Source organism: Giraffa tippelskirchi, chromosome 10 (assembly GCF_054371585.1).
Source record: "Giraffa tippelskirchi isolate mGirTip1 chromosome 10, T2T-mGirTip1v1.2.pri, whole genome shotgun sequence".
NCBI lineage: Eukaryota > Metazoa > Chordata > Mammalia > Artiodactyla > Giraffidae > Giraffa > Giraffa tippelskirchi.
In genome coordinates, this window is record NC_137284.1 from 121511435 (window position 1) to 121529742 (window position 18308).

Here is an 18308-nt window from a genome sequence, read left to right on the forward strand (position 1 = left end):
ACCTAAGGCCAGCAGAAGGCGCTGCGGAGAAGGGCTGCCAGGCCTGGAAACAGTACCCACCGCGGAGCGAGTCCCCGCTAGCACAGAGAAATCCTTGGAATCTGTGAAAAACCACGAGGAGAAGCAACGAGCACGACCGTTTCCTTCCCAAACAGGTCTCAGAAACCCTAGAGTCGACGCTGAGAAAGAGCGGGAAAGCCAGCGCAGCCACCAATCTATCCACCCATTGGCCAATCCGACTGTCTTTCCCTAAGGTCCGCCTCCCTTGCTCGCGGGCGATGTTCTTATCGGCTGATTTCCTCCAGCCTTCAGCTCTCATTGGTCAGCTCCTCCGTTCGTCAGGTTAGGCCTTGTAGACCGGCGGAGAACGGCGTTTGGCTACGCCCCTAGTCGCGCACAGGCACGTCTGTGTTGGAGTAGGAGGCTCCGCCTCCGCGTGCCGTGTGCAAAAACAAACAGCCGTTAGTAGGAGGGGCTGAGGGGCGGGGCCTGGTTAGAAGGAAGCGCGCGATTGGGCAGCAGCCGGGGTTCAAACGAGCAAGGCGAGCGGGCATTGGCAGGGGCGGTGCGAGGCGGGCCCCGGTTATTGTCCGGGCTCTGGCGGCCGCGGCAGCAACAGCGGTCGGTGCTGCGCTAGCGGCGGCGGCGGCTCGGCGGGACCGAGGGCACGAGCGGCCGAGACCATGGTGAGGGCTGCGGGGCGGCCGGGAGGGCCGCGATGGCTGGGTGGCGCCGCTACCTGTTGAGGCGGCGGGCGTCAGGCGGCGACGACATCGGTGGGGCGGGCGTCAAGCGGCCGGGCTGCCAGCGGTCCCGGCCTCTCTCGCCGCGGCGCCGGCGCGAATCGAGGTGCGCGGGCTGAGGCCGGGTGTCCCTGAGCAGGACAACCCTCGCGGCTCCACGGCACCTCCGCTGTTGCTGCGACTGACTTTGAGTCCTAGATCGTGCGTCGGTAAGAAAAGTGCGGCTTTTTAGAAACGCGAATGGAGGGCACCGGGCTCCTTGTGAAGTTGAGAGGGAAAGGCGTTGGAGGGGGGCCGTGCCCTGCGCGGGAGTGAAGCTGCAAAGCCGAAGCGACGAGTGGTGTCCGCCCGAGCGCCCTCCGGAGACAGCCCTGCCCGGGGCTGAACCACAAACAGAAATTGTGGTTATTGTGACGTTCTCGCGTCTTACATCTGGAGTCGACCTTGTGGATGGTAGCACCCGGGCTCTGTAACTTGTAGTTGTGCAGTTAACGGAAGCGCTTTCACAGGCAGACTCGGGCAGAGATTACATCTGCTCTGTAAACTGATTTGCTCGAGCCGATAATTCTCGTGATGCTTGCTGGTTTCAAAAGGTGTCACTCGTTTAATCTCTAGCAACCTACCATATATTGGCTGTCCCTTTACCAGCAGCTAAAAATACATAGACGTTCGCATGGCTAAAAATACAGGAGGCGTGGAGTTGTCATTCTTGTTTTGAAATTTTTAAACGTGATGTGACGTGAACACGTGTCTGTTAAACAAATCTGCAACTTGCTTGACATCCAGTTTGCAACTTTCTGAATGAAACATACTCCATTGGCCTCCATAGGCATATTTTCTACCTGGAGATGCTTAACTCAGGTTAATACTAACTCAGTTTTTAGAATAAAAAATTTTATCGTGCTTATATTTTGTTTCTCAGCAAACGTATTAAAATGATTGTGCGAAGTTGGGAGGGTGTGTATACAGACTTTGAGGAGGTTGTGAAAAGAAAGTGTTCATTTACTATGCAATTTTATATTCACAAGTTTAATTCCATAAAATTTTGTTTTTTTTAAGTATAAGAAATATATCTGGACTCTCCAAGCCACGGAAATAGTCATTTAATTTACTGAGATTTTTAAAAACTGATTTCCTGCCTACTTCCTTTAAAAGCAAATAGGTTAAACAGCAAATGTGATGGATTTGAAACAGTAGGGATAAAATTGCTTAAGATCAGTAAATTGGGAAACCTGAAGAGTTCTGCAGCTAATAACTTTTTATTGATAACTGTGTATTTCATAATTCAGTCATAGAGAAGTAATGATTATAGTTTTAGCCTCATGCACTAGTTGAGATGTTTCTTATGTTTTACATCAGGGCAAATAGCTGAAAAGATTGATTTGAAGAATAAATGGAAACACATGATTACTTGAACTGACAAAGATGATGCAGTATCTTTTTCTTGTATAGCAGTATGGTCAGAAATTATTAAAAATATATGAGGCATCCTTGTAGAAATCTAAAGATTCTCAATTGTCTTTGTTAAATTTAAATCAGTCTCTCTTGCTAGATTATTAAATTTAAGAAAGAAAGATACTAATTAGTTATTCATTTTTTGTCCCTGCTCCTAACACCTCCCAAAGCCTTTTATTTTTTTCCCTTGAATATAGATTTGAGAGATAAACATTGGCTCAGCTGAGACATGGGGCATGTGGCATACATAGTTGATTTTTAGTCTAAAAAATAAAGCATTACAAAAGGGATATGCCATTTCTACCTCACAAATACCCTCAAACAGCTGGCCAGTTTTGTAAACATTTATTTATTTTTTTAACAGACAAGAAATAGACTTAAATAGTAAAATCGAGCAGTTCAAAAGGGAATATTGGTTTCCTTCTCAAGTCAGATCCTTAGTGTTCCCTCCCTGGCGGCAAATAACTTTTCTGGTATGTTGTGTGACCTTCTAGAAATGTATATTATACATACACTCTGCAGTACCTCATTTTTACATAAACAAAAACTCATTGCACTTGTACATACCTTGCCTTTTACACAAATATGTATTGTGATTTCTTCCATGTCAGCACATGTCTATAATTCATTTGTTGAAATGGCTGCATAATATTCCATTGCATTGATACTGTGTCCTATTTGTGAACATTCAGGTTATTTGAGAAACATTTCTATCATTTGAAAGTGTTTTCTTGAACTCCTTAAGAATAAGTTTGAATGTCTTTTTTTTTTTTTAAACGCACATAACAGTAACCATTTTGCCATTTTTTAAATGCCTGCTAAGTCTCTTTTCCATCCTCTTCCCAGCCTCTGGCAGCCACCCTTCTGCTTTCTTTTCCTGTGATTTTGACTAGGTAGCTCATGTTAAGTGGAATCAGACATATTGGTCCTTTTGCAACTGGCTTATTTCACTTAGCATCATGTCTTCAAGATTTATCTGTGCAGTAGCATGTATCAGAATTTCCTTCATTTTTACAATATATACCACAATTTTCCATGATGGACATTTAGGTTGTTTCTGCCTTTTAGCTGCTATTTATAATACTGCTGTGAATAAAATAGCAAATAGTATACAAAATATCTGTTTGAGTCCCTGTTCTCAATTATTGAGTATATGCCTAGAAGTGCTAGATCATAAGGTAATTCTGTGTTTAATTTTGTGAGGGTTTTTTTTTTTTTTTCTCAAGATGGTATTTTTTTCCTCTCAAAAGAGGTCTGAGTATTTCTGTGGAAATGATAGATGGTAACATTTTAAAAAATTATTTTATTATGAACTATTTCTAACATAAGAGTTATATTGATGATGAATATTCTTCAGTCTGAAATTTGAAAAATATTTTCAAATTTTTAGGAATCTCATTTTAAATAAGTATTTAAGTTTTTACCTCATCTTTATATAAATTAATAAATGGCGATATAACATGTATATTTAAAATTGAAAGAATTTTTTTTTAACTACCTAAAATAAAACTAGAAGAAATTTTGTTTCGTAGATATTTTTGAAATAGCATTTTTGATTCTTCATCTGGAACTTTTTTCACTTAGGCTGGAGGCAAAGCTGGAAAGGACAGTGGGAAGGCCAAGGCCAAGGCAGTGTCTCGCTCACAGAGAGCTGGGCTCCAGGTAACCGATTCATCATTAAATTAATTTCTTAACAGTTGTAACTTATGACTCAAATGTTTCTTTAATTACAAAAATGTACCATTGACCTTTGATAATGAAATTAATTGGTCAAAATATAAACCACAAAGCAACTGCCTTTTAATTTGTACTCTCTCCTAAGCAGCCACAAGTTAGGAAAACATCTTACGTAAATTTGTTGATTTTGCTGTCTTAAAAGCTGTTATTTCTAGATGATAATTATGTTCCTAGTTCTTTTATAAACTATCATATTGAGGTGAGTATGCTGTGGCTTTTATTTTGAAGAAGGTATTTGTAGTGGTATATCAGCTTTCAGGATGAAATAGAAGAATGGACTGTCTACTAGTCCTCCGAGTCTTTCCCGAATACCTTCAAATGTAGACTGAGTTATATATACTCAAGAACACTAGATAGTTTCAAATTTTATATATATGAATTGCTGCAACTTTAATCCATAAACTCAAATTTTTCTGGATAAGTAAGAATTAATTCCCTACATGTAAGAGATACTTTTTAAACAGGAAAGTTTGAAGGCCAGACTATAAAGTAGTGATGGAAAATTTTTAAGGAAGAAGATGACATGATCCGAATGGTACTGAAGGAAGTCGGGGGGCAAGAACTTACCCTTTATGGGTACTTTCTCTGTTTTAGAACACCATGCAAATATCAATTAGAATTTATTCGAGGGAATTCCCTGACAGTCCAGTGGTTAGGACTTGGTGCTCTCACTGCAAAGAGCCCAGGTTTGATCCCTGGTCGAGGAACTAAGATCCTGCAAGCTGCATAGCCAAAAAAAAAAAGTGGAATTTATTTGAAGTATCCTTACCTTGAAGTGGGAGATGGAAGACAGATTACAGGTTATTGCAGTGGTTTAGGAATAAGGTAACGCATATTTGAACTTGTGTATGTGTGTGTTAGTTGCTTAGTCGTGTCTGACTCTTTGCAACCCCATAGACTGTAGCCCACCAGGCCCCTCTGTCCATGGGATTCTCCAGGCAAGAACACTGGAGTGAGTTGCCATTTCCTTCTCCAAAAGGAGCTATAGAAAGAAAGAAAGTGAAGTCACTCAGTCGTGTCCGACTCCTTGCGACCCCATGGACTGTAGCCTACCAGGCTACTCCATCCATGGAATTTTTTTCCAGGCAAGAGTACTGGAGTGGGTTGCTGTTTCCTCCTCCAACTTGAACTCGAGTGGGATGGAAAAGAATAGAAGGCATATGTATGCTCCTAAAAAACGAGAGGAGAGGTATAGGTTTGAGAGGAAGGTCAGAAGTTTCTCTAAGGCCTAGACCCTAAGGGGAGTTTGTAGTAGGAGCAAGTTATGAAATAAAAATTTAAGTGGAGTCGTTTGGAAGTTCCACTAAAACATCCATGTGAAAATATCCAGAAGTTGTAAATTTGAGTCTAGCTTTCCAAGAGAAGTGATCAAAAGAATTACAAATTTAAAATCACTTAAGTATAAAATTGGTAGTTTGTGCTATGGATGAGTTTCCTCAGTAGTACTTGAGAAAAGAACAAAAAGACATTGGTGGATTCCTCACCATATTTGACGTGATATTTGAGTCAAACAATGAAGACTGAGGAGTAGTCAGAGTTAGTGTTAGAACTGTGTAATCCTTGTGGCCTGAGAAGAATGGTTTTCAAGGTCCTCTGTGTCAGACAACATGTCAGTCACTGAGGATCTAAAAGGGAGTAAGGTATGGATCCTGGTCTTTGGGACCTTAGAATTAGGGAAGGAATGTAAATAGAACAGTCATGCATTTTCTTCTGAAGGACGCAATCTGGAAGTGGCTAGTAGATTTGGTAATTAAAATGTTATTGCTGATCTTTAAGAATGGTGTTTAACAGAAGCCAAGTTTGGATTGGAGAAAATGGGTGACAAGAAAGAGGTTTCAAGTTTGCTTTTAAATTTTGTCTTTGGAAAGGGATGTCTAGACTGTAACTGGAGGCAGTTGCTGTAGATTAGTCGTGTAGAGACCTTTGAACTGTGCAGAAGGAAAGGAGCCAGCGAAAAGGAGGTAATCAAGTTGTTGAATGATGGAGCAATAACAGGATGAGGAAGGTCCTTAAAGACTAGGGGGGGTGGGTGTAGTCAGAGGCATAGACAAGTGGGATTAGGGTACTGTAGAGTACCCTAATGAGAAATGTACCTAATCTCAGAAAGTAGGAAGTCACAATGTTGGTTTTCTTAACTATCAGGTTACCTCTTGAAACTGAGGAAGGAAGAATGAAGTTGGGGCCTAAAGAAGGTGGTAGAGGTTCATAGTCACATGAGCCTGTTATGTGGAGGAATTAATTAAATAGGAATATGGTTATTAGGCCCTGTGGAATGTGCAGTTGGTGACTATACTGCATAGTTTCTCTTTATTGTATAATGACTCCATATCATGCAGGAATTAATTTGTAAAACCCTGAGTAGTTTTTGTTTGTTTGTTTTTAAATTCTGTCTTCAGGGGCTGTAAAATTAGGCATGACCATTTGGGGCTGATTACTGGGACATACTAACTTAACTAGTGCAAAGAACTGTTAATTGGCAAATAATTTTGGCTTCTAATAAGTGTAACCAACTTTTTAATCTTGATTTACTTATGTCATTCAGCTGTTCAGTAATGTGATGTTAAAACCTCAGTGTTTCCCATTTGGATGGTCTCTTTCAGTTTCCTGTGGGCCGCATCCATAGACATTTGAAGACTCGTACCACAAGCCACGGAAGGGTTGGTGCCACTGCTGCAGTGTATAGTGCTGCGATTCTGGAGTACCTCACTGCTGAGGTTAGTGGTGGAAATAATTATGTGTTGGAATCCCAGAGTTGTCCTAAACATGAATGGCTGAAACCCATGGAATATGGGTTTGAAACAAAAAGACTCACTCTTGTTAGTTTCTTTTAATAGCGGTTTTTAGATGGATCTTATCAGCCAGTACTAGTGTCAAACAGAACTTTGGTGTTCTCACTTTTAAAGTTAGGACAATAAAGGACAGAAATGGTATGGACCTAACAGAAGCAAAAGATATTAAAAAGAGGTGTCAAGAATGCACAGAAGAACTATACAAAAAAGATCTTAATGACCCAGATAACCACAATGGTGTGATCATTCACCTAGAGCCAGACATCCTGGAGTGTGAAGTTAAGTGGGCCTTAGGAAGCATCACTATGAACAAAGCTAGTGGAGGTGATGGAATTCCAGCTGAGCTATTTCAAATCCTAAAAGATGATCCTGTGAAAGTGCTGCACTCTGTATGCCAACAAATTTGGAAAACTCAGCAGTTGCCACAGGACTGGAAAAGGTCAATTTTTTCATTCCAGTCCTAAAGAAAGGCAGTGCCAAAGAAGGCTCAAACTACCGCATAATTGGACTCATCTCACACACTAGCAAAGGAATGCTGAAAATTCTCCAAGCCAGGTTTCAATAGTATGTGAACCATGAACTTCCAGATGTTCAATCTGGATTTAGAAAAGGCAGAGGAACCAGAGATCAAATTGCCAACATCAGCTGGATCATCGAAAAAGCAAGAGAGTTCCCGAAAAACATCTACTTCTGTTTCATTGACTAAGCTAAAGTCTTTGACTGTGTGGATCACAACAAACTGTGGAAAATTCTTCAAGAGGTGGGAATACCAGAACACCTGACCTGCCTCCTGAGAAATCTGTATGCAGGTCAAGAAGCCACAGTTAGAACCTATATGGAACAACAAACTGGTTCCAGATTGGGAAAGGAGTACGTCAAGGCTGAGGCTGTATATTGTCACCCTACTTATTTAACTTATATTCAGAGTACATCGTGTGAAATGCCTGGCTGGATGAAGCACAAGCTGGAGTCAAGATTGCCGAGAGAAATATCAATAACCTCAGATATGCAGATGACACCACCCTTATGGCAGAAAGAGAAGAACTAAAGAGCCTGTTGATGAAAGTGAAAGAGGAGAGTGAAAAGCTGGCTTAAAACTCAACATTCAAACTAAAATCATGATATCCGGTCCCATCACTTCATGATAAATAGTTGGAGAAACAGCGGAAACAGTGAGAGACTTTATTTTGGGGGGGACTCCAAAATCACTGCAGATGATAACTGCAGCCATGAGATTAAAAGATGCTTACTCCTTGGAAGAAAAGCTATGACTAACCTAGACAGCATGTTAAAAAGCAGAGACATTACTTTGCCAACAAAGGTTCATCTAGTCAAAGCTGTGGTTTTTCCTGTAGTCATGTATGTATGTGAGAGTTGGACCTTAAAGCTGAGCACCGAAGAACTGATGCTTTTGAACTGTGGTGTTGGAGAAGACTCTTGAGAGTTCCTTGGACTGCAAAGAAGAGCAAGCCAGTCAATCCTAAAGGAAATTAGTCCTGAATATTCATCGGAAGGACTGATGCTGAAGCTCCAATAGTTTGGCCACCTGATGTGAAGAACTGACTCATTGGAAAAGACCCCGTTGCTGGGAAAGATTGAAGGCGGGAGGAGAAGGGGATGACAGAGGATGAGATGGTTTGATGATATCACATACTCAATGAACATGAGTTTGAGCAAGCTCCAGGAGTTGGTGATGGACAGGGAAGCCTGGTGTGCAGCAGTCCGTGGAGTTGCAAAGAGTCGGACAAACTGAGCGACTGAACTGTACCAGCTGAGCTACCAGGGAAGCCTGAACTGAGGGTCAGTAATCCATATTTTTAAGTGACTTGACAAACAAGTGTAAAATAATTTAAATACCATACTGCTAATTAAACAAATTCTGAGCTATGTATATAAGCAGTAGGTGGTATTTTTGGACTTCACTGATGGTCGGTCCAGTGGTTAAGACTCTGCACCCCCCTGCAGGGAGGTTCGATCCCAGGTCAGGAAAGATTCCCAAATGCTGTGCATCATGGCCAAAAAAAAAGTAGTATTTGTGAAGTTACAGGATAATTCTTAGTTAATAAAAATTTGAAGTGGAGTTGTTTTACCAGTATGATCATACATCTTTTTAATGTTATAACTTTTATTAATTTGGCTGCACTGGATCTTCATTGCAGTACATAGGCTTCTCATTGCATTGGCTTCTTCTGTTGTGGAGCATGGGCTCTAGGGTGCACAAGCTTCACTAGTTATGGCACATGGGCTTAGTTGTTCCATGGCATGTGGAATCTTGTCAGACCAAGGATTGAACACATGTCCCTTGCATTGGCAGGCGGATTCTTAAGCACTGGACCTCCAAGGAAGTCCATAACAACTCTAGTATGATGATATGATGACATGAAATTTGGTAAAAGACCTAACCAGTCCTGGTGCTCTGTGTGGTTGTACACATAAAATGCTGTATCTTAACTCAGTTTGACTTTTCAGGAAATTAGATAAGTTAGTTATTTGGGCAGATGTTCTTAATTCATGGACCATCACTTCCTCCATAGTAATCCCTCCTAAGGAAAACAAAAGGGACATCAAGAGACTCCTTCAACTGCATTCCAAACCAGGAGAATAATTTGAGTAGCAAGCAAATCAAATGATAGAGTTAGCCAGTCTAGTAGAAGCAAGGGGAAGATTCTTACTTCGGAAAGATGTGCTTGGGAGCTAGGTTGAAAGATTTAGGTTTAACCTGTGTGTTAATTATCACTGCTGTCATTTTATTAACTTTACCAAATCATTTGTTTTCCCATTGGAGATTTAACGTTACTTTAACCTTTACTGTGTCACAAGGAGGGATTTTTGTGTTGGTAATATTTTTGTTGGTACTAGTTAGGAGCCTTTCTCCTCTATCACTTTTATATCAGTTTTTATTAATATTTGTTTAGCTGCAGGCTTTTCAGAAAGGTACGCATTTTGTTCACTCGTGAAGATACAGGCTTCTGCTTCAGAATGTTCAAGTCCCATCTGAACTCCCATTTTCTTTATTCTTAGGAACTTTGATTATGACTTTTTAGGTTAAGATTAAATAATAAAATAAATATACACAACCACACACACACACAAGCATACATACATATGTAATCAACAGTTATCTTCCAGATATCTAAGTTTGGGGTTTTAGTCATTAATAGAAGTAAAGAAAATACTGAAATTTAAGTTTGGAGGTAATTAACTTTTCAATGTTCACTTCACACTAGGATCGCTTGCAAAAGCTTTCAAAAGATGGTGGTGCCTGACCTCACCTCAGTCCACTCAGAGTTGCAGAGGAGAATGAAGTAGAGAGTACTGGTGGTTTTTAAAGCATACTGATTGCTCCAGATGTATACCAAGGCTTTCCACCACTCTGCTTAAATCAGGAGGCTCTGTGGAGTTAGTTTTGTATTGCTTCCATCAAAAGTTTTATAATGCCAGTATAGTCTATGGAGGTGAAAAGAGAAATGCAATTTTATGGCCAGCTGGGACTTTGAAATTACTCTTGCTGAAAATTCCCATTATAGAATAAAGGGCTTCTGGCATACTGCCTACATACTATAAAGCCCAGCGGTGTTAGAAATTCTGCATAAGGAATTATCTGTATACTTTTAAACTTTTCTACAAGTTGTAAGCAATAAATTCCAACTGTTAAGGGCTATGAAAAATTAGACTACATGGGTATATTAAAATATATTCGTTTTCTAGATGTTCACAATTAGAATCTTGGCTAAGGGATAGTAACACTTATTACTTCCTATAGAAGTTGATGATTTTTGCTCAAGTTTCTAGTTATTTTGCAGAGAGTTAATGTAAAAGGACCAGATGAAGTACTAAGAGTTCTATAACCCTACTGTAGAAATTTGGAAATAAATTATTGTTGGTTTATTTAGGTATCTTTTGTGTTTTATGTGTAGATGCTATAGTGATCTTTTAGCTATAATTGCAAGTCTAAACAGAATCCTTAAACACTTCACCCTTGTTTGATATGCTATCTCATGGGTGCTTTGTAGGTGCTGGAGCTGGCAGGTAATGCATCCAAGGATCTCAAAGTTAAACGGATCACTCCACGCCACTTGCAGCTTGCAATCCGTGGTGATGAAGAGTTGGATTCTCTTATCAAAGCTACCATAGCTGGGGGTGGTATGTATTATTTACTTTTCAACCTAGACTGTTATTGGCCTTTATGACTAACACATAATTCAGATCAGTGATCCAGTAATGAGAACATAGAAAGTTAAATTCCAAAAGTGTTAAGTCTGTTACTATTCTAGGCTTCTTCTCATTATGATCTGAATAAATATTTCTTCTCCAAAGGAAGTTGTTCAGCTGAGTTTCGTAGATGAGATTTGAAACCAAGTGTTTAAAATATTTCCTATATCCTTTAAACTGTGTTTGAAAAAAATCATTTTGAGAAATTGCATAATGTGATGCTCTTGAAAGTCAGACTGAGAATAACTGAATGAGTCAGGATCAGTGAAGGTGAGATATAAGTTGGTGGTTCTTCATCCTTTTTGGATTACATTTGGAGAACCTCTTGAAAGCTGTGGTTACTCTTCTTAAAAAAAACATAAAATCACACCATTTTACGTACGGTTTTAGAGGGGGTTCTCAGACCCCAAGTTGGAGATCCGTTGGTATAGATACTTAAGTAAACTTCATTCTAAGAGAAAAACAAATACTGTATATTAATGCATATATATGGAATCTAGAAAAATGTTACTGATAAACCTATTTGCAGGGCAGGAATAAAAACTCAGACATGTAGAGAATGGATTTGTGAACACAGTGGGAAGGAGAGCATGGGAGGAGCTGAGAAAGTAACATTGACATATATACACTACCGTGTGTAAAATAGATAACTAGTGGGAAACTGCTGTATAGCACAGGGAGCTCAACTCCGTGCACTGTGATGACCTAGTGGGGTGGGAGGGAGGCTCCAGAGGGAGGGGATATATGTATACTTAAAGCTGATTCACGTTGTTGTACAGCAGAAACCAGCACAACATTGTAAAGCAGTTATCCTTCAGTTTAAAAAAATAAAACCTTCATTCTTTGTGTAATTGCTCTTTGGGGTTGAGGGCCTGAACTGATAAAGTTTTTATGCTAATACAATTTCATTTCATTTCATTCTAGGAGTGATCCCTCACATCCACAAGTCTCTGATTGGAAAGAAGGGACAGCAGAAAACTGCTTAGAGAGTTGTTTTAACCAACCCTCTTCCTCCCTGTCATTGTACTGTAATGGGACAGAAGAAATAATGGGGTTATGTGGAATTTTTAAAACAGTTAAATGGAAAACCATAGACAATTACTGTAGACATGATAAAAGAAACATTTGTACGTTCTTAGACTCGAAGTTTGATAAAAGTACCTTTTCATGTGGCAACAGTTGTGTTGATTGGCTAGGTTTCTCCCAAGTGTTTTATACAAAAATGGAATTGATAAACCATTTTTTAAAAAAAATAACTTGTCTCAAAACTGTTCTGTTTGTGCTGTATTGGAAATATTTTGCTCATGCTTTGAAATTTATAAAATTTCAAATTGGTTATATATTCAGAAAAATCAGAAATTGGAAATCTACTTCTATCATGGTTGATACCATATTATATTGGATCTTAGATGCTACCTATTTGTAGTATGTAACAATTATTTTACATACCACTACAGAAAGAAAAACTGCCAATTAAACCATGATATGCCATCAATTATAAGACGCATCCAAATTTCAGAGATCTTAGAATATAAAAACATGTCTAAGAACTGATGAAATACGAGAGTGAAATTATTTGAATTACTTAATGAGCACTTAACTGTATGGCAGGTTCTGTACTAAGTGCTTTACTGATGAAACTTTATTACCCCCATCTTAAAGGTATGGAAGCTGAGGCCCACAGAAGTTAAATGGCTTGTCAGAAAACATTTATCAAGTAGATAGAAAAAAGCAGAACTAGGATACAAACCTAGATTTGACTGACTCCAGAACCCATACCCTTAAACCTAGAATTGAAGTGAAGGTTATGAAAGTTGTCTGCTTTTGGCTTAAAATTCCAGCTTTTAGTGATCTTTTATTGGTACAGTAACATTCAGTAATTTGTACAATATTTTAAAAATTATTTTTGTCAGTTTCTAAGTAACTATTGTAGGATTTAAGTTAATGTACCAGTTAATGGTCCATCAGGAAATTATATTTTTTCTGCCTGGAAGTCTTCATGGACAATGGAAATTCTTGAATGTTTTCTAATACAACAGTATCAGTACAAAACTCTCATTTTTTAAAACTTATTTTATTATGGAAATTTTCAAAAATAAAGAGAATAGTGTGATGAACCCCCGTGTACTCATCCTCCAACTTCAGCAGTTATCCTGTGGTCAATTTTGTTTTACCTATATCCCTCCTGAGCCCTCATGTTAGCTGATTAGTTTGAATCCCGTTCCAGGCATGATTAATTTTCATATCTACATACTTTAAGTATGTGTCGCTAAAGAAGGGGTACTTTTTAGACTAGAACCATAATACCATTATTTTAAGACAGCTAAGACATTTTATAATAGCAAATATCCAGTCAGTATTCAAATATTCCTGATTGTTTCCTAATTTTACAATTGGTTTGTTTGAACCAGGATCCATACACTCTGTCTTCCATTTTACTGATAGCTCTTAAGTTCTCTTTATAGGTCTCTCTTTTTTTTTCCTTAAAATTTAATTTTTGAAGAAACAGTTCTATAGGATTGTCTTTAAGTGTGGATTTTACTGAATCTTGGCACATATTTTGAAGAAGCTTCTATATTGAGAAGATCTACAATTATCCATGTGTGAAGTTTTGTAGTTTTTAGAAAGCAAAGTAGCAATAGAAAAGAAGGCAAAATAATCCTAACAGAAATACTAGAGTTTTACTAGAGTTCTCTAGAGATTTGCTTCAAATTTTGGTAATGTAATTATTTGCTATGTACTGTGTTCTCCAGGATTGTATTTTTGTTTTCTAATGGAAGAAAACTAGAGCAATTGGGCCACGTACTTTGGGCCTCAGCCTCATGTTTGGTCCATCTTGCTGCATCTGTACACCACTTCCTCCTACTGGCTTGTGAAATGTGTCCCAGCCATCATATTTCATCTATTGTACCTTCACAGGTAACTAGGAAAGGTTTATATGTGTGCGTATGTTTTATATGTTTTTTTATATGTGTGTGTGTGTGTATTTTTTTTTTTTTCCCCTGACACTGAGTGGCATGCAGGATCTTAGTTCCCTGACCAGGAGATGGACCTGAGCCCCTTGCTTTGGGAGCATGGAGTCTTAACCACTGAGCTGCCAGGGGAAGTCCCAATAATAAACAATTTGAAGTGAGCCAAATTTGGTCATACTTGAGAATCCATGCAGAATTGGTTCTAGGATCCCTCAGATACTCAGATCCACAAGATGCTCCTATTCTTTATATAAAATGGTGTAACACTTGCACACAAGATTGGACCATCCTCTCAGATACGTTAACTCATTTCTGGATTACTTATACTACCTAAAACACTAAATACTATATATAGTTGTAAATACAGTGTAAATGTTCTGTAAATAGTTGTCAGTGCATGGCAAATTCAAGTTTTGCTTTCTGGAAATTTCTGGAATATTTTTCTCCAATGTTATTTTTTAATTTGGCTGCATTGGGTCTTACCTGGAGCATGTGGGATCTAGTTTTCTGACCAGGGATGGAACCTGGGCCCACTGTGTTGGGAGAGCAAAGTGTTAACTGCTGGACACCAGGGAACTCCCTCCAATATTTTTTTTATTTTTGGTTATGCTGGGTCTTCACTGCTGAGGGCATACTTCCTCTTGTTCTGGAGGGTTGGGGCTACTCTCTAGTTGTGTGCATGCTTTTCATTGTGGTGGCTTCTCTTGTGGAGCACAGGCTTTATGGCTTGTAGATTCAGTAGTTATGCACAAGCTTAGTTGCCCCTCAACGTGAATTGTCCTAGACAAGGGGTTGAACCCATGTCCCCTGCATTGGCAGGCGAATTCTTAACCATTGGATTACTAGGGAAGCTCCCTCCCCAATATTTTTGATCCATGATTGGTTGAATCTGTGGACATAAAACCTGTGGATATTGAGGACAAACTACTATAGATTCGTTTTAAAATTAATGTTTTTGAAATTTTAAATGTTTAGTACAGGTAAAAGGAATGTGTGATGAGAGTCCTCTCTGCCCACAGGCCTTCACCCCTCTACCCAAAGACACCCACTGGAAAACATTTCTCTGTATTCTCCAAAGGGTATATAAAAGCACAAAGATACACTTTATTCTGCTTTTTTACAAAAACTAGCATCTTATACTGTGTTAGTCACTCCGTCATGTCTGACTTTTTGCAACCCCACAGACTGTAGCCCGCCAGGCTTCTCTGTCCATGGAATTCTCCAGGCAAGACTACTGGAGTGGATTGCCATTCCCTTCTCCAGAGGAACTTCCCAACTCAGGGATTGAACCCTGGTCTCCTGCCTCGCATAAGGCTTCCCTGATGGCTCAGTGGTTGAGAATCTGCTTGCCAATGCAGGAGACTTAGGTTTGATCCCCAGTCAGGAAGATTCCCTGGAGGAGGAAATGGCTACCCACTCCAGTATCCTTGCCATGGAAATCCCATTGACAGAGAAATCGGGTGGCCTACAGTCGGAGTTACAAAAGAGTTGGACACGACTTAGCCTAATCACAACAGTATATGTTATTATTGTATTCTACTCTTTTTTTTTTTTCACTAAAAGTCTAGTTGAGGCTCTTCTGGAGATGCACTACCTTGTTCTTTTAACAACTACATCCTATCTCATTATGTCAGTGATTTTTAGCCAGAAGGCAGTTTGAAAATTTGTGGGCCTCTGACAATAGATAGGGGTAGTGCTGGATGTATTATAATGCCTGAGATTGCCCCACTGACTTCCAAACATCAGGTGTTTGTGTACGTGAAAAATGCATCTAAGTCTAAACTCTAACATCTGATTTTACATGTTAACACAAAGAGTTTGGTTTTGGGTTGTTGAAAATTTGAATATCCCTGACACTTTCCAGGCCTCCAACTGCTCTGTAATCTAATGGAAGCATGAACTTTGGAAGGGCCTAAAGGCTACTGGAATTAATGTCAAGGAGACACAGAGGTCAACTTAGAGGGGCTTGTACTAGCCAAATTTGCTATGATTTGAACATCAAAAATAATGAGTGCAATCATAATTGAATGAAAATCTTTGAGTCCATTGTGATAGGGAGGGAGAGATGAGAAGATTTCTCAGTTTTTTGCAACCACAGAATAATTGATTCAGGGGAATTCCCTCATTGTCCAGTGGTTAGGACTCCACACACTCAGAGCTGAGGGGATAGGTTCAGTCCCTGATTCTTTGACTAGAGAAATAGGATCCCTCAAGCCACGTGATGCAGCCAAAAAATTTTTAATTGATTCAGGTTAAGATCATTAATTGATACTGAAACAAAACAATCAGGTGAAAGGTCTGGGAGCAGAGTCTTCACACAGGCAAAGTACCATCCCACAGGTTACCTACTCAGCAGAAACTGTACACAGTACCTTTCCAGTGGAGCAGCTGATGGTCTGTTAAGACTAAGCTCATATGCCAACTGTTAACAGGCAGAATTAAGTGCATATAGCATCACCTATGAAATCAGATTGATTATATTCTTTGAAGCCAAAGATGGAGAAGCTCTATACAGTCAGCAAAAACAAGACCAGGAGCTGACTGTGGCTCAGATCGTGAACTCCTTATTGCCAAATTCAGACTTGAATCGAAGAAAGTAGGAAAAACGACTAGACTATTCAGATATGACCTAAATCAAATACCTTATGATTATACAGTGGAAGTGAGAAATAGATTCAAGGGATTAGATCTGATAGAGTGCCTGAAGAACTATGGACGAGGGTTTGTGACATTGTGCAGGAGGCAGTAATCAAGACCATCCCCAAGAAAAAGAAATGCAAAAAGGCAAAATGGTTGTCTGAGGAGGCCTTACAAATAGAAAGAAGAGAAGCCAAAGACAAAGGAAAAAAGGAAAGACATACCCATTTGGATGTAGAGTTGCAAGAATACCAAGGAGAGATAAGAAAGCCTTCCTCAGTGATCAATGCAAAGAAATAGAAACAAAAGAATGGGAAAGACTATAGAGACCTTTTCAAAAAAAATAAGAGATACCAAGGTAATATTTCATGCAAAGATGGGTACAATAAAGGACAGAAATGGTAGGGACCTAACAGAAGCAGAAGGTATTAAGAAGTGGCAAGAATACACAGAAGAACTATACAGAAAAGATCTACATAACCCAGATAACCATGATGGTGTGATCACTCACCAGAGCCAGACAACCAGGAATGAGAAGTCAAGTGGGCCTTAGGAAACATCGCTACGAACAAAGCTAGTGGAGGTGATGGAATTCCAGTTGAGCTATTTTAAATCCTGAAAGATGATGCTGTGAAAGTGCTGCACTCAATACGCCAGCAAATCTGGAAAACTCAGCAGTGGCCACAGGACTGGAAAAGGTCAGTTTTCATTCCAATCCCAAAGAAAGGTAATGCCAAAGAATGCTCAAATTACTACTTCACAATTGCACTCATCTCACACACTAGCAAAGGAATGCTAAAAATTCTCCAAGTCAGGCTTCAACAGTACATGAACCGTGAACTTCCAGATGTACCAGCTGGATTTAGAAAAGGTAGAGGAAGCAAACATCAAATTGCCAACACCCGTTGGATCATAGAAAAAGCAAGACAGTTTCAGAAAAACATCTACTTACGCTTTATTGACTATGCCAAAGCTTTTGAATGTGTGGATCACAACAAACTGTGGAAAATTGTTCAAGAGATGGGAATACCAGACCACCTGACCTGCCTCCTGAGAAATCTGTATGCAGGTCAAGAAGCCACAGCTAGAACCTACATGGAACAACGGACTGGTTCCAGATTGGGAAAGGAGTACATCAAGGCTGTATATTGTCATCCTGCTTATTTAACTTATGCAGAGTACATCATGTGAAATGCCTGGCTGGATGAAGCACAAGCTGGAGTCAAGATTGCCGGGAGAAATATCAATAACCTCAGATATGCAGATGACACCACACTTATGGCAGAAAGTGAAGAGAACTAAAGAACCTCTTGATGAAAGAGGAGAGTGAAAAAGTTGGCTTAAAGCTCAAAATTCAGAAAACTAAGATCATGGCATCTGGTCCCATCACGTCATGGTAAATAGATGGAGGAACAATGGAAACAGTGACTTTATTTTGGGGGGCTCCAAAATCACTGCAGTTGGTGCTTGCAGCCATGAAATTAAAAGATGCTTGCTCCTTGGAAGAAAAGCTGTGACCATCCTTCAGTTCAGTTCAGTCGCTGTCGTGTCTGACTCTTTGCGACCCCATGAACCACAGCACTCCAGGCCTCCCTGTCCATCACCAACTCCCTGAGTCCACCCAAACCCATGTCCATCGAGTCGGTGATGCCATCCAGCCATCTCATCCTCTGTCGTCCCCTTCTCCTCCTGCCCTCAATCTTTCCCAGCATCAAGGTCTTTTCCAATGAGTCAGCTCTTCGCATCAGGTGGCCAAAGTATTG

General features: G+C 39.7%; 1 protein-coding gene and 1 long non-coding RNA gene across 4 annotated transcripts in view; both read left to right on the top strand.

The window, feature by feature from the left end:
- The first annotated feature begins 581 nt into the window (after nucleotides 1–581).
- H2AZ2 (H2A.Z variant histone 2) lies at nucleotides 582–13080 on the top strand. Of its 3 annotated transcripts, none has more exons than XR_014066992.1 (5): nucleotides 582–686; nucleotides 3783–3860; nucleotides 6536–6653; nucleotides 10738–10867; nucleotides 11861–13080. XR_014066992.1 is itself a non-coding variant. In XM_081535234.1 (5 exons), the coding sequence occupies exons 1-5, from the start codon at nucleotides 684–686 to the stop codon at nucleotides 11920–11922; spliced, it is 387 nt and encodes a 128-aa protein (XP_081391360.1). In that variant the 5' UTR covers nucleotides 582–683; the 3' UTR covers nucleotides 11923–13080. The 3 variants fall into 3 exon arrangements, 2 of the variants coding, with proteins under 2 accessions (XP_081391360.1, XP_081391361.1); XM_081535234.1 differs by having other exon boundaries at nucleotides 6536–6649; XM_081535235.1 differs by lacking the exon at nucleotides 6536–6653.
- Nucleotides 13081–13689: 609 nt separating this feature from the next.
- The window catches only part of LOC145523965 (uncharacterized), a 30290-nt gene continuing 25671 nt past the window's right edge, over nucleotides 13690–18308 (top strand). The window contains exon 1 of the long non-coding RNA XR_014066994.1: nucleotides 13690–13855. This is a non-coding gene — a long non-coding RNA (uncharacterized LOC145523965). The remainder of the gene's footprint in view (nucleotides 13856–18308) is intronic.